Below are 17,026 nucleotides of genomic sequence, written 5' to 3'. Positions count from 1 at the left end.
ACTGACTGAGGAGACAGAAAGGGAACATCAGACACAGAGACAAGAGAAAAACAAACATGAAAACGAGACTAAACACACGAGAAGACTAGACAATGCGGAAAAAACTCGAAAACCACACAGAACCAAAGCATACTTTATACATGACATAAATATAACTATGAACCTAAGAATCACATAGAATATTCAAAAAATAAACTGCATATTGTTCAGAAACTTAGTACCAGTACCATGACAACGCCGGCAAGCTGCATGTTTCCAGTGAAATGCTTACTCGCTGATGGCAGGATAATGCTGGCCACGTTCTCCATTTCAGTTTTGTGTGTTAATCTGTGTTACTTGTTAACTGGTTGTGTTTTTTTGTGTCATATTCATTATTTTATAATGGTCTGCCTGGTCCAGAATTCAGCTCAAAAAACATTGAACTAATAAAGCTCATTTGCTGAATTGTAGTCCTTCCTTTTAATTGCATTAAAGTCCTTCACTTTATAAAAAATGTCTGGAATGCCAGCAGGGTTGACCACTCTGTGTCTAAAACACTGCTTGTGTAGACATCTGTGAGATTACGGCCTCAGTAAACACTTTCCTGATGAGTTTCTGGACTCGGTTACTAATTTCAGGATGTATTGATTAAAACATGAAGTCAGTTTTGTACGATATTGTCATTATTACAGTCAGAGAGGGGGATTGTCTATACTCATTAGCTAATGACTTGTAATTTTAAGTTGCTATCCAGTGAGTATAAAGTGTTCTTAGTTTCACAGTAAGATCCTCTAATCACTGGTTACCTCTTGTTTTAAAACACAAAGATGGTGACGGTGACAAAGGATCCATCACCAATCCATGATGTAATGGCATCTACCGCTAACTTTCATTTAGAGTCTTTAATTGAGCAAAAAGTTGATGGAGATTTTCATCAGTTTAACCAGTGAATGATGTGCAGTAGACGCCTGGCATTATGTAGTTGGTGTTAACAATTGTAGAACAAGGAACGTGGTGTGGAAGTCTCCCCTCAAAAGCCCCCACTGTTTGCAGTTTTCCGAGTTAACAAGTTAACCCCGAACCTGTGGTTGGAAGATTAGATGTTTGTTCCTAGCTCTTCTGCACCACATGCTATGGGATGAAGACACTGATCGGTTCTTTATCCCCACCAGTCTGTTCATTTAGAAGCTGCAAAGCAATCTTTATTCGTCCCTCACTTTGCTGCCATTGTTCATTTCAACCCCAAACGAGTTGGTGATTACGCCTGGGCTTCACGCGCATTTCCACAAACCCAATTGTTGGATATTGCACTGACCATAGCTAGAAGGAAGATTTTAACTCTTTACACTCACTCTAATATCCATGCTGTATCTGTTTTAGTTAGTACAAATTCTCCATTCCCCCGAATACAAAAACATAGATGTAAAATTGTTGAATTTAGCTGCTTGTTACAGAGGTTTAGGGTGGCCGTGGATTAGAAGGTAGATTTAGAGAAGGTCATTTACCGATCAGAAGGTTAGTGGTTCGATCCATGGGTGCTCCTGCCAAAGTATCCTTGGGCAACAATCTGAACTCTGAGTCGTTCCCATTGTGAAAGTTAGATGAGACTAGATTACAAAAGTTAGATAAGATAAGTTAGATGGAAAGTGCTTAGACAGAGAAAAAAGTGTTTGTGTGAATGGGTAATGACACATGTTACACAAAGCATTCTGATTGGTCAAGCAGAGTAGAAAAAGTGCTATTTAGGAACTAGTCCATTTGCCATTTACAGGTTGAAACTGTGTTAGGGGTGAATGCATTGCTTTATCATTGTTAGAAGATTGCGGTTATGTTCCTTATACCTACAGCTGTACAGCATGTACAAGAAAGTGGTTTCTCAGCAGTGCATTTCTTCCTGCGAGGTCGTGATCAGTTCAAATGTCAACAGTAGAAGGAACCCGTTATGAATCATTTTGTTTTTCCTCACTGTGTTGCAGGGACCTTTGGAATAGAACATTTTTTTATACAGTTTATGTCTTCTTGTCTTAGCACAGTGAAATGAATAACTGCAAGATCTGAGAGATCGTTGTGAGTTCATCCATTTGCGGCTAGAACATATTTCCATCACATCCACTCATGCACATGGCTGTGTTTAAGGGATTAAGGAGGTGCTGACAAGCTGACGTCACTTATAGCTGTCTATATTTTAAATGGCCTCCTGTTAATGCAGAAATAAAGGTTCTCTCAGTAATTGTCTTGGAGGGACATTGCCCAGTAATTACCCAGGATGAAGACGACAATAAGAGTGTGATGTTTTCTGGCTCTGTTTTCGCCACAGGCTCCTGCAGGAGCCATTACCCTTCTAGGAGTGATTTATTTCTTGTGGAATCGCTGCAGTTGGACAAATTAAAGCTTATTCTCTTGGCATGAGGAGAGAACTTGGTTGTCCCATTTTTTTGTATTCAGACTGTGATTTCTTTTGTTTTTATCACTGCCTTTAGCAGCAGAGTTGCCAAGGGCACCCAGGTCAAAGTGGCAGCGGCAGATGGCAAGGGCTTTTCAGGACAACTTACTCCCAGATGCATGACATCTGGATAGCATTTCTCAGGCTACAAAGGTGCGATTCCCGTCAGAGAAAGGTCATTAGAGACTTTTTCTGCCTGTCACCCTCCGAGATGGAAAGCAGCATTTCATTTAGAGTTAGTATTTGAAAAGAGGATCGCAGGTTTAAAGCTCAGCGTTGCAGTTTAATAAACGCAGACAGACGCGGACGTGTTTATTTACATTGTTGCAGTTTTGTCAAACTGACACTTTTAATACTGAAAATGGATTAGGCTAAATTTTGTAAACTGCTATAAATGACTAATTATGTCAGGAAATGGGAACAGAGCCCAGTGCAAAAACATCCCCTCAACAGTGTTGTGGAGCGTTGAAGCCTTTATTACGTGTTACTGTGGCTTTGTTCAGCTCTGTGCCTTTTCTCTAATCAACAAATGATGAGGATGACCTTTTTTAGTCACAGCCTGATGTTTTCAGGGTATAATGCCACACAGACAGTGGCAGCTATATAATCATTTTATACCGCAATATTTGTTTTAGATACTTTTTTACATTGTAAAATTTAAAATGAGAAATATTGAACTACTGTTCTAGGAAAGGGATTACATCATGTGTTCTGTTCAATATATAAGTTGCTGGTTTGTCTAGAAGCTGCATTCATCTCCAATCAATACTCCAGATACTTGCTGATTGGTGACAGCATATTGATAAAATATTTCAAGAACTTCAGTCATCCAAAATAACTAGAGCTAGCAGAATTTGCCAAAAGGTAAGACACAGTATTTGTCAGAGAATTAAATCATTCAAATGCTCCAAAAGATGCTAACAACATAGACATGGTTAAGAGGTCCAATGTACACCTCTAGAAATAGCAATGTAAACAAGCAAGCTAGTAGTTAGCTTGCTAACTATTAGCTAGCTAATAGTTAGCTAGCTAATAGCTAGCTATTAGTTAGCTATTAGCTAGCTAATAGTTAGCTCTAGTCATTTTCTAATATTAGGCTGTTAGTTTATATAACCTCAATTCCCAAAAGTTGGGGCTTTATGGATTATAAATAAATACAGAATATCATAGAGTGAAAAATTAGCGATAGAAACCAAAACTGTTCTTTGTACCAGGCGCCTCTAAATGTGTTTATTTATGTTTAAAGTTGGGCATTGTAATAGGGAGTCTGTGGAGATTGACTCACTTATAGAGTTAGCCTAAAGTGGAAGTTAGAGGAACTGCAGTTTTGGTACTTATAATTTTTTTTCTCTTGTTTTCATCTTTGGAGTTCGGCACTTATAACACAATCTATCAACAAATCCTCAGCTGGGATCTCTTACAATGCTATAATCAGTTTCTTCCACTGATTATGTCCCTGTTCAGCAGTTTTCCTTATTCTCCTTCTCTATTTAATTTTAATTAGTTAGAAAGTCAAGAAAGATGAAGCTGAAAGAAAAAGTAATAGTGAAAGTCGATGAATTTACATGCCTGGGGTTAAATTCTCAAAGCAATGGATGGTTCACAAGAGCGGTGAAGAACAAAGTGGAGGCAGGGTGGAGTGGGTGGAGACGAGTGTCAGGGGTAATTTGTGGTAGAAGGATAGCACAAAGATTGAAAGGGAAGGTTTACAAGATGGTAGTGAGACCTGCGATGATGTGTGATTTAAAGATGGTGGCACTATCATAAAGACAGGAGGCGGAGCTGGAGGTGGCAGAGTTAAAGACGTTAAGATTATTATTGGGGGTGATGGGACGGGCAGGATTAAAAATGCATCAGAGGGACAGCTCAGGTTGAGCAGATTGGAGGGAAAGTAAGAGAGGCAAGGCTAAGATGGTGTGGACATGTAAAGAGGAGGGATAGTGGATATACTGGAAAACAGATGTTGAAGATGGAGCTGCCGGGCAGGAGGAAAAGAGAAAGACCACACAGGAGAAGAAGATGCTCAGGTGGAAGTAGATCATCTGCTGTGGTGACCCCTAAAGGGAGCAGCCTGAATAAGAAGAAAGAAAATCAAGAAAGAATAGCTAGATATGGCCAAGACTTTGTATTTGCCTTTGTAAAAAAATTAGTCATTTTCAAGTAGAACTGCTTGGCCAGGCTCAATTATATTCAACTTGATGTAACTTGAGGTAACAAGTTCAGCTACAATCAAGTTATCCATTTTTTTAAACAAATAAAAGCTTCCTTGGTACTTTTATATTATTAAAAATGTTTTTCTTTCAAATATGATTAAAAGCAGACCAAAAGTGAACATCATCACCAGTGACCCAGAGCCGATAGGAAATTTCAATGTAAAGTTCAGATCTCAATTATCTCCCAGTCTCTTTGTGAATACAGCTGGCACACTTTGCTCAAAGTTTTCCGGTCACGTTCATGTAGGATCTCGCACTGAGATGTGAAAAGGAATACTACGTGAATCTCTCTGGATAGTGAAAAAGCCTTTGCCTGGGTATTTGAAGTCTGTTTGAAGCGCTAGACTCCCTTGAACTGATGATATCAGAGCATAAAAGCACAGGAAAGACTCGGTAATAAAGTCTGTCTTGTGCAGTTGAAAATAATCCACATTTTAGTGGCTTTAATGCTGCAATTAATGTTGTTTTGGTGGGTTTTTTAGAGACCTTCATAAATGTTACTGCACAGAGTGAAAAAATTAGTTCTGAGAAAATTTAGTCTACTTATACTCCTGACAGCTACATAGCTAAAGAAAACTTGGGCTGGATGACTTTGGAGCCTTTGTTCAGTCAGTAACTCCTACAGCAATCAAGGTGGGGGCGAAAGTGTAAGAGAACAAATAATCCTGCCAGCCAAGAATCAAACTTGGGACTCGCTGCTCGGGGCATTTGAGGCCTACCCACTCAGCTATCAGGTCACCCAGAACTCGGCTCGTTTAATTAGTAAGTATCACTAATGAGAATGCCCTCATCCTTCGTATAGCAGAGGGAAATTAACTGCTGACGGGATCTCTCCTGGTGTCATCACTCTTTATAATATGGCAGCAGTACATTACACTGTAACTGCATCTTGATGCTCATTTACTCCGACCAATGTCACTACTCCTCATAGAGATGCTCTGTAATTACAACCCATGGTTTTCCTTTGCACTTCGGGACACCTTCTTGTTTTATTTTTCTGGCAGATAATTAGAGAGAAAGATACTTTTTCTTGTGTCATTATTCATAAGAAAAAATATCCTCATTTAGATACAGCAACATCAACACCCTTTCTTCTTACTTTGGAGAAGAATCTGTCAGAGTACACAGTGAGAATGACTTAATTGCATACCATCTGTTTGCCTCAGAGATATGCTAAATTTGACAGTCTTGCACGTCTCAACGAAGCAGAATTTTCATTGAAATGAGTGTAAAAAATTTTTTTACAGATGTTGAACACATCTGGGCACATTGAACCCCCCCCCCCCCAAGCATAAATTTGTGGGGTTTTTTGGTTTGTTTCTTTTCTTAACTTTGGAGTAAAAGTCAGTAAAATCCAGAGTTGAATGGTGGTGAATTGCATTTTTAGGGAAAACACTCATTTGGGCCACGATCCCCGTGAAGTGTAGCGTTAGCAGATGTCTTTAAATGAACGAGAAGGAATGCAGAAATCAAAGGCAAGGGCTCACTGTGCTGATTTAATGTACAGGTAGAAAAGGCAAAGCATGTGGACACAAAGGCGAGAAAAGAGGCATGACGAGGCCGACAGGCAGAAACTAGAAGGCTGAGAGTTGTTGAGCGTGAAGGAAAGGATTGGTTGTCTCCACCAAATGGTTTAGAAGTGGACCAGGAACATGTATGTGCATGTGGGGGGTCAGGCTGATGATGAGAGATGAGTAATAGTTATTAGTTGTTATGTTTTTTTGTTTATTCCATTTTAGTTAATGCAATAGGGAGACATCCTTCGGTCCCCTATGAATCCCAGTTCCTCCCCTTTGTCCAAAGACACTCCTGTTAGGTTAACTGGTGTCTTTAAAATGGCTATAGGTATGAATGGTTGTCTGTCTTTCTGTATTAGTCCTACAACAGACTGATAACCTGTCCAGCGTGTACCTCTCACCCTATGACAGCCGGGATAGGCTCCAGCCTCAGCGCAACCCTGAAATGGATAAACAGAAAAAAAATGAACCAGATGCTAAAGCGGTGATTTTCTGGTCATTGTTTATTTTATTTTTCTGCTATGACTTTTAGTTATTAGACAAAAAACAATTCACAAAGTTCCCACATAAAAAGTCATCGACTCACAGTTTCTATAACCATGTGTGCCAGTGCGTTTTGACTGACAAAGACTAAAGCTTGAGACATTTCATTTACTTTAGTCAGCCTTCTAAGCATAACAGATTGTTTTTTCTTAAGCTTAGTTCTGACTTGATCGATCCACTCATCCTATACCTTTGGCTCTTCAGCTGGGTAAAATACACTTATAGGTTCTAGTCATCTGTTTGCAAACAGGCTTATTGCCTATCTTGACAGCTCTATGGAGACTTTATAGTTGGAAGATTGACTGTGTATGCCTGACGTGTGCACACACACCAGCACCCCCAACTTCAAAGCCCTTCCCTCAGATGTTAGTAAAACACGTTAAATCTGGTAGTTTTCATGTGTGTTGTTATTGTATAACCGTGGTGGTTAGTCAAGGATGGAATTGCATTTCCTATACTACCTCCAGCTGAAGTTTATTCATAGACCTTGCATGTAACAGGAATGCCATGTGGGCGTTGAGCGTATACTTGGTGTTATCTTGAACTATGCTTCATTTGTTTTGTCAGCCTTTTTTGCTCAGTTGCAAGTAAAACATTTGATAATTATGGTCTTTTGCCACTGTTATGTCACTGTTATAATAGAGGTCACTAAGCTGATTTGCCCCCCTCTGTTGCACTATTAGGTAATGTAATATGTCATTTCACTGCACATCTGATTTGGGAGTGATTTCCTGGTGATGTGACGTAACTATGATCCCCTGCGGTCATCTCAGCTGCTTTGTCATGGAAAAAAAAAAAATCACCCTTCAGTGCCTCCTCTCTGTGGGTTTCCTCTGATCCGTCACACAGCTCATCTAACGGGGCCCACTTTCACATTTAGCACACACAGAGCAGTGCACAGTGAAGCGTGACCGTGGGACATTTGTGCTTAAATATGTGTGGTTCATTTGAATCACAGTGGCTGAACTAAAGAAATAAACAAAGCGGGCAATGCGATCTGCAGGACATAATCCATCACACTGGTCCCACTAATTCACAGCACATATCACTGGAAGCATCAAAGAGGAAACGTGCCTGTGCAGCGCGAGCAGACATTTCGTTATCTCTGGTTTGAGGCGTGTGGCTATCATTTACGTTACATTCAGATTTGTATGTCCACCTGCAATTATATCATCTTGTAATGGCAGAAGATGAAGGGCATGGCAAACATGGACTCACAGTATTTCAGTTTTTACTCTCTAGAGCTTACATTGCACAATTTAATTGCATTTAAACTGTAGCAGCTTCTCTGTTTGATGCAGAGCTTCTGAAATTTAAAATACCCCCCCGATTCGAGCTGGAAAGATTATATCAGGAAATGGGAAGGCATCACTTGTGATCAACGAGATGAAAGCACTGGCAGAAATGTCTGCAACATCAATCTTTGAAGTCAAGTTCCGAATGCCTAGTGAAAGTATTTGATGCGGATAAGGAAAATGGTGCTAATGAGCATGTGGAAGTCAATAATGGCAGAGGGGGGGGGGATATCTGGATGGCCCTTGACCTGCATGTAATTAGAAAGAAATGCTCGTAAACCTCTGAGACCGTTGCCCTTGCTGCTTGGAAGTGTACCAAGTCATTATGAGCTATTCAGAATCAGTGTTTTGTTTTTTTTTATATTCAGGCGTACGAGTAACCTTTAGTATTCACCTTGATAAAATATATATATGTGTTAGTGCTGCATGCTTAAGAATGTATTGGCACTTTAAAAAGTGTTATATGGGTATAAACAAACTGCTTTTATACCTGTCGTTAAAGTTTTAAGGCAAAGTTTGCCGTATTTTAAGTAGTAATTCCCACTCCTGTTTTTCAAGGGAGACCTGACCATTGCAAGTTTAGCTGTAGGGAATTAAATTTTGAAAAAAGTTTCAGTGTTTGCAAAACACAAAAAAAGAATGTTTTATTCACCCCAGTGGTTTTTTTGGCAGGGTGGTTGGGCGTATTCGATAACAGGAGAGGTTAAATTGACCATGTGACGTACAAAACGATAAATCTCTCTCAGTAACACAGACTCATGCCAGCCCTGAGAGAGGACAGAAGAATTAAGAACAAAGTTTAATTAAGCGGGCGCAGGCTGGCGTCCAACCAAATCGTCGGCCAAGTACAAAAGGTCACAAACAAGCCGAAGTGTCCAAAAAAGGGCGAGAAGGGGTCCAAAAATAAACAGGGCAGGGCAGAAAACAGGCGTAAAGACCAGAATATCAATTAGAGATCGGACAGGTGACAGATTAAAGGAAAATAAACACCATCAGGTGTCTTGTGTGAGCACTCGGAATAACTTTGTATTGATATGCAGTGACCTTTTCGTGTAAGAGGACAGGAGGAACCTAAGCATGCCAGCACAATGTCCCTGAATGCATAACACCTCACAGCAGGAGTCAAGAATTCAGATTTTAGATAACATCCTGTTTTAAAGACCCGCAACTTCCACATCAGAGTGTTGTTTGTAACTTGGTTCCTCTTTTTTTTTTCCAACTGACTTTTATTTTTGGTTTTGAGTGACAGCCCTGTGTAACTAATGCCATAACCCGAAGTGTCACACACTGCTGCCAAAGGAAACCTTGTGCTTAACCGACACGTGCAAGAAACTTTGACAACGCTTCATTATTCCAGCAATAAGACACGTCCAACTGTTTTTAGTCCTTTTTTTTTTTTTTTTTAATAAAATCAGAAATATGGTGTTTGGAAACTGTGGGATCCCAACTAAAGCCCAGAGAGCTGCTAGGCTTCTAATACTGTAGCATAAACCCTCCATAAGTGTGTCGACTCAGCATGGACAACACTGAATAAGCGAAGCATTGAAGAAAGCACGAGATCCTCACTGCAGTGTATTTATTTTGCTCAACTGCTAACATGTGTCTCGTTAAATCTGTGTTTAACGCTTCTTAATTAGAGACGCTTCCGCTGTTGTTGTCATTTTATTTCTTATTATTTTCAGTTACATTTTTGTGCCGAATGAGAGAAAGAAGCTGCAGGCATAGGGGCAGTAACAGTAGGGGCTTGGTGTACAGTCCCTCTGGGGATGAGAAGCAGGTGTGAAGGTAAGTGCAGAGCTGAGGTGATTGGAACAGGCGGGAACATGCTGAAGGCTAACGGTGCTTGGACTGGGAGTGATAGAATCTTTAATGTTCGACAGACAAAACACACCAGGAAAAATAGCAAAAATGCAGCTGCTGTCTTTAAATGAAACTCTTGGTTATTAGATTAATGGCTAATTAGCACTTCCCTGAAAATTCACACCACTGTTTGCTCTAAATAAGCCCGTATTAAATGACTGGACTGTCGCTTGCATGCCTTGTTCTCGTGATGGGAACTGACCCCTGCAATTTCAAGAAAATCAATAAAATTCTCAGTGCTTTATTACAGAGTGCTTGAAATAGAAACAGGCAGAGGGGGTAGCCCTGACAGCCAATTGGCTATAGCTCATACCACATGGGCGGAAGTGCTTTGAGGAATGAGTCCCCGATTTGATTTACAGCCAGCTGGATTCTTACCATGTCTCTCCCCTGTTCTCTTTCCCCATATTTCCTGTCCGTCTAATAACAGCACAATGCCCCCAAATGACCTTTTAAAGAAATAGAAACTGTACATTTCACATTACCTTATATAGTATTCGCAGGGGTCAGAGCTCAGTACTGCTTCTTTTCTTACCTCCCGCTGGCTTGCATGCAGCAAAAGCCTTTCAGTCTGTCATCTGCTTTGCTGAATTGCTCAATATTCCCAGAATTCAATACCAGTGTGTGTGTGTGTGTGTGCTGGTATTACTCATATAGTGGGGACATAAGGAGAATCTGTTAAGTACAAGTTAAACTTGTAGGGATCTGAGTCTCCTTTGGAAGCAAAAACCAAGCCCCCTTTATATGAATCATGAAATTTTAGGTTGAAGACGGAAACTGTTTTCACATGTGAGCTCAGGAAAATGTCAGGACATTTAGGTCAGGGATGTTAAACTCATTTTACATCATAGGCCACATACAGCCCACTTTAATCTTAAGTGGGCCGGACCAGTGAAACTCCCCTTTCTGTCAGTATAAAGGAGTTTAATTATACATTTAATCCTTGAGATATCTTAATATTAGAAAAAGGGGTGCAATTTCGAATGTATGTCTCAGTTTTTTTCAATATGGTAGAGAAATGCTGCTGCGGTAAATGTCAGAAATTTGTCACCAGGACTCTGAAATTGTAAGAAATAAACGTGTCAAATTACAAAAACGTGAATCCATGTGTACAGTGGATGGATACACAGTGTATTCTGTGTATCCGTTGTAAATAATAGAAATTATAAAGGGAGAAAAAAAACTTTTCCTTGGTTTTTTATGTATTACCCAGTTACTTTGTCACATGTTGATACTCTGTGTGGTTTTAGACAGGGGATCTGACTAGAGCTTGCAGGAAGCAGAAAGCAGGATGATTGGGAAGCCAACAAAATGAAGATGGTTCAGTGTGCAAAGCATCATGCATTTGTCTTCTGGCATTCAACTCAATATTAAGCTTAGGGCAATAGTGGATGTGTGTAAATGGCTATGGTTTTTTTTTTTTTTAAGTGGTTTTTTATACCAAAGAAACCTGCATGGAGCTATAATACATAGTTGAGCCTTAAAATGAAGGGGACACAGCCTATTAAGTATAGAATAGTCTAAGTATATATTATTTACTTTACTACATATCACTGCTCAGTGGGTTATTTATGGTTCATTTATACTTAGAATTTCTGACTTTTTGCATTTTGCTAAATTATAATAGAGCACTTCACTCTCAGACTGCTCACAGACGGCTTACTTGTGATTCCTAGAGTTTTTCCTTCCTACTGTTGCCAAGCGCTCGCTTGCTGTCTCATTGTTGGGGTTTCTCTCTACACTGTATATTGTATGGCCTTTACCTCACAAAATAAAGGGTCTCGAGGTAACTGTTTTTGTGATTTAGAGCCGTATAAATAAAACTGAATTGAATTGGATTTTCTCAGTCTCTCATATCATTGTGGAGGAATTTTGGTCCCACTCTTCTTTACAGCATTGCTTCAGTTCATTGACGTTCACAGGTCTATGCACAGCTCGATTAAGGGCCTGTCACGTCATTTCATTCAGGCTGAAGTCTGGACTTTGACTGGGCTGTTGCTGCACCTTGATTCTTTTCTTTTTCAGACATTCTGTTGTAGATTTGCTGCTGTGCTTGGGATCATTGTCCTGTTGCATGACCCAGTTAAAACTTTGCCTGTCAGGCAGATGGCTTCACATTTGACTGTAGAACACTTTGGTGTATAGAGGAGTTTGTGGTCGACTCAATGACTGCAAGGTGGCAACATCCTGTGGCTGCAAAACAAGCCCAAACAATCAGTCCTCCAGCACAGCGCTTGACAGTGGATATGAGGTGGCTGTGCCACAGTGCATTATGGGCAAACATCTGTCCAAAGGACATTGTTCTAGACGTGCTGTGCATTGTTCAGATGCAACTGTGTAAACCTAACCTGTCCTGCCATGTTCCTTTTAGAGAGAATAGACTTTCTCCCAGCAACCGTTCTACTGTCATGAACTTTAACATTTAACTTGCTGACTGAGGCCTGTAGAGTCTGCAGTATAGCCTTCGGGATTTTATTTTATTTTATTTTGCAGCCTCTCTAAGCATTACATGGTCTGACCTTGGGGTGATTTTGCTTGGTTCACCATTCCTGGAAAGATTGTGGCATTGGGTTATCACACACCTGAGTGCTCTTGACCAGCAAACTGCCAAAACCTCTGCTTTTATAGAGGTGCTCACACTTGCTGATACTGAATTATTCAAACGCATTTAGTTAGCAGCAGCTGGTTGCTGCTTAACTTTTTAATTGCTATGGAAGCAGTAAAGGCGTACTTATGTTTTCTATTTACATTACTTACCCTTTTTTTTTCTCTCTGTCTGTCTCTGTTACTTGTATCCATGTTTGTGAATCACTGATCTAAATTCTTGATTAATCAACAAAAATCAGCACAATTTGTTATGTTTGATTGCATTACAGACTTCTGTGTCCCTGTTTTCCCAGTTTTCTCTCTGAACAAGCATATGTGGATACAGCAAAAAACCTAGAGAGTATATTTATGCGTCTGTGTGCTCGATGGAAGTGTGGCCCTGCCATATAACGTCATTAAATATGCAGTGTTTGCTTGTTGATATATCATGACCCTAAACCTGCAACTCAGCTAAACGTCTGTTGCCGCTGGTACGTTGTTTTAAATGAATAACATCAGTCGTTGATATATAATTGTAACCCACTGATAAATCAAGCGGCAGAAACATGTTGCGAGGCTCAAATCTTTTACACAGAAACACTTTTGAGCAGTGTGATATTGACGAAAACAAAGCTAATCACACTTGCTGACAAGAAATAATGTGACCCAGTTTTGAAGTTTATTCTGTAACGGGGCATATTTCAGCTCAATCTATGCTCATCTATTCAGATAAGGCTTTGGCAACTTTCTGATGTGTCCTCGAGAACAGATAAAAAAGACGCCACTCAGTCGCAGATTAAAAGAGACTAATCTCAGAGGCCGCTGGATCATTTATAGCCCTTGAGGCCTTACCAACACTGAGAGACCTACTAAACACAGTGTACACAACATCTACTCCAAGTCTGTCTAGCTGAGGAGAGGGATCCCGCTTCCTTTGTCTTCCTGAGTTTTCCTGCAGTTTAATTTTCTGTTTTTTGCATTTTAGGGATTTTTTTTTTTCTTGTCTGAATTTCCTGTCTAATGTTGGAGGATGCTGTTTGCGTCACATTTGTGATATTGAGCAATACGGTTGCATTTTAATTCGGCTCTACGTGATAAATAATTAAATGCGTCTGAAAAAAATATTTGATAGTATTTACAAAACAAACTTTTGTGGTGTTCAGAAGCTAAATGTAATAAAACATGTATTCATTACGTGCTATACTGAAATTATGAATACTTTTTATTGTTTTATCCTTCTGAAGTTTTAACATATTTTGGGGAGTTAAGAGTACTACTAGTTTAAAGATGTGACCTGATTGGCTTAAAGAATGAATTAAATAATCAGTAATTAGTAGACAATGAATATAATCGTTACTTAAATGCCTTATTATGGGGTACTTGCAAAAAATAGCCTGTGTCCCCTTTGGGTTGAAACTAGAGCAGAGGGGGAACTTGAATTGTATGAACTGAAATGTTATTGCCGTCACCCCCTCTTGTGTGGTCACAGGTCTTAGGCATGAATAAAACATGATATTGACACAACAATCTAAGTCCAGTGATTGAGTACCAAATCACCCTTTCTACCTTTGTGAGTCTATTTGGCCTGCCAGTTTCAGAGGGTAAAAAATTAATCATCCAGGCTGTGGAACTTGTTCAGCAGAAGCTAATTAAGAGAAAAGAGCTCAGAAGACCCCAGAGTCACGGCCTCTACCTTAAGGCTTACGGTTTAGTGTAAACGCTTTGTAATGCCTACTCTTTCCAGGAAGTGTTACCTTTGAACAAATGAGTCCTTGACTTGTCACCCCGCTCCTTTATTCTCATGCTCAGAGATAAGCCAATGCAAACGATCCATGGATGGGATTGCTGTTCTATCGTCCTTGCAACTGCTGGTCTTGACTGAGTCTATTTCCATTATCCTGCCCATTGATTTGCTCTAGCGCCTTTGTCACAGCAGTCCTGTTAATGTAATTGAACGGGGCTTCTTTTTTTCCTCTTCCTCTGTCCCCTTGGCATGAGTACCCACACACATATACATATTTACTCACACCCATTCTCTCTCTCTCGCTTCCCAGATGTTGCCAGGGCTATTGAGCTGCTGGAGAAGCTGCAGGAGTCAGGCGATGTTCCCGGTCACAAGCTCCAATCTCTGAAGAAAGTCCTTCAGAGTGAGTTCTGCACAGCCATCAGAGAGGTGAGTCACTGCTGCTCTGTGAACACCAACAAGAATTTAGATTGTTTTTCTTGTGTGGGGCTCCTTTGTCATGACCTTTCCCATCTGTCTTCTGTACTGGACCTTTAGTAGAATTTGTGCATAATATGTTTTTGTAATTTAAAACAAAACAATACAAAAAGATAAAATGTGGGAACAATAAGCTGAACTCAGGCGTGACTTTTGCAATGGCTTTATCCATCTAACTCCATTTCTTATTCCACAGGGCTAATGACCCATAAGAGCTTGAAGCACCAAAGACAAGCATTATGTAGCTTTTCTTGAAAGGGCACATGGGCATTGTTAGGAATACCAGCAGTGCAGAGACCCATACGAATAATCTCAACATCTAAACCACAATGAGACAGGAATGTAATTCACTTTTAGATATACATAAAGGGGATAAATAAATATATTAAAAATAGGTTGTCTGGTTATACCCCACCATCCATCATGTGTCTGTGGATGTTGGTTTCTTGGATAACGTTTTAAAAAGAGCTACCTTTAAAAAAAAATATTCTCAATACTATTACAAAGACTGACATTCAGCCTAATAATTCAACAATTCATGTTTACGTACTGAGTAATTTTTCTATGGGTTAGGGGTATAAAGGATGTCGAATTCCTGGTTTAATTTGGCTCAAAATGAAAGCTTAGAGGACGTCTTCAGTAAAACTGTCATTTTTTTTCAAGAATGCAAAAACTTGCATACAACACCATCTATTTCTCTTTTTCAAAATTTGCGTTAAACGCAGGCACACTTGCCAGTTTATTTAATATCAATCAGTATCAAACATCTGGTATATATTTGCTGACATTTTCTGCTGTGTAACAGACAGTCAGACAGGACCACTATTGGTATTTATTGATGATTGATGATAATGAAAGTTTAAATGAAAATTTAAAAAGTAAAGAAGAGACACCATTCATATGTTTCTACTGTTGACATTGCATAGTTTGCCCACCTGAGGGCACTGCAACTTCCGTTTTGGTAAAGCACGGCCAGCTAATGTGAGCAAAGTCAGGCAGAGAGTATAAGAGTAAACAAATAACTTTACAAAACAAAAGGTTATGGAGTTTTTCTTCCAGCTGTTGCCAACAATGTTTATGTATTTTGCATTTGAAAGAAAAAGATATCGATATTGGAAAATACTGAAATATCGGATTTTGAAATCACTAAATTTCGGTAGGAGGAGTGGTCTTAGAAATTCTGTCACTTGGGCCCTAAGTAGTTCATTTAAAAGAAATGCCACTGCGATTTGTTGGCTTACTTTGAAGATTATCTTGATGTGGTTACTTATAACTTTAAGCGTATTATTATCTGTGGTGCTTGAAAGGCTTGATAGTAGCAAGAGTACTGATTCTGAGTCCTGTAAGCTCCATCAGACCCAAGGAAATAAAAACAGCAGATAGTCACCTTGTGTTTTTCAAATGAATTTGACACCTGACTTGACATCCAAATCTCTAAACAGCTTTTCGCTCAACATATTTCATATCTTGGCCGAAGGTGAGAAGTAACATTACCTGATAGTTTTATATAATGCAGTGGTACCAAACTGTGCTGTCAGGTCACTGTAAGTGCCTTGAAACTCAAACCCAAAGCCCACAGTAAGCCTGGAGCAACAACAAGAAAATCAGAGAGTGTAACTTTAAGGCATTGCTGAGCTGCATCAATCAACAAATGACTGCAGCATAATGAAAATGTCAGAGCTTATCGCGCTGCCTTATTACAGCTAGAGCTGAACAGCAGAAGTCAGAGGCACAGTGGGTTTTTGACTGCATAACCCCCCCCCCCCCACACACACACACACACACACACACACACACACACACATTTAAATGTTCACAGGGCCAGAAAACATCATGAGCATTTCATTAAGTCTAAGGTTTGATAAGCTCGTTAAACTGAATTTTAATTAAGCGAATCCCTGTTAGGGATTGGTTTCAATCGTATTTTACGGGGATGAAGTAAAATGTGAATCGTGAAACTGAAGTTCTTGTTTTTCTCCTCTTGTTAAAATGCTTTCATTCTCATGCACGCAAAACAACCACCCACTGATCCGTCATCTTGAGATCATTCATCAAGACGGCGGGGGTAAGAAGCAAACAAGAGCGTTCGCTCTACGTGGCGCGGCTGCACAGGCTGATAACAACAGATCTTGTGTGTTTAGTGTTCTGTCTGTTGTGATATACTTTAGCACTACCCAGTGACATGGATTTGTTAAGTAAACAGCAGTTTGAAGAGCAGGGAAGCAGATGACAGAATGGCCTCTGTGCTGCAAGTTAATTGTGAACAAAGTGAACATGTAATTTGTTCTGGAATGAAAGACAATTAGCGGACTTCATCAGTATGTTGGGAAGAGCGCCGCTGTATTTTCTGAAGAGAATTGTGTTGTAAA

The 17,026-nt window shown here is 39.8% G+C and overlaps 1 protein-coding gene across 2 annotated transcripts in view; it reads left to right on the top strand.

Moving 5' to 3' along the window:
• Positions 1-17,026, top strand: part of lin7a (lin-7 homolog A (C. elegans)) — a 49,748-nt gene that overhangs the window by 2,656 nt on the left and 30,066 nt on the right. For both annotated transcript variants that reach the window (XM_076875619.1, XM_004548426.4), the window contains exon 2: positions 14,491-14,609. In XM_076875619.1, coding sequence (XP_076731734.1) covers positions 14,491-14,609 — 119 coding nt within the window. The remainder of the gene's footprint in view (positions 1-14,490; positions 14,610-17,026) is intronic.

Source organism: Maylandia zebra, linkage group LG17, assembly GCF_041146795.1.
Source record: "Maylandia zebra isolate NMK-2024a linkage group LG17, Mzebra_GT3a, whole genome shotgun sequence".
Classification (NCBI taxonomy): Eukaryota; Metazoa; Chordata; class Actinopteri; order Cichliformes; family Cichlidae; genus Maylandia; species Maylandia zebra.
Note: the sequence above shows the minus strand (reverse complement) of the source record. Positions and strands in the feature narration are given on the sequence as shown.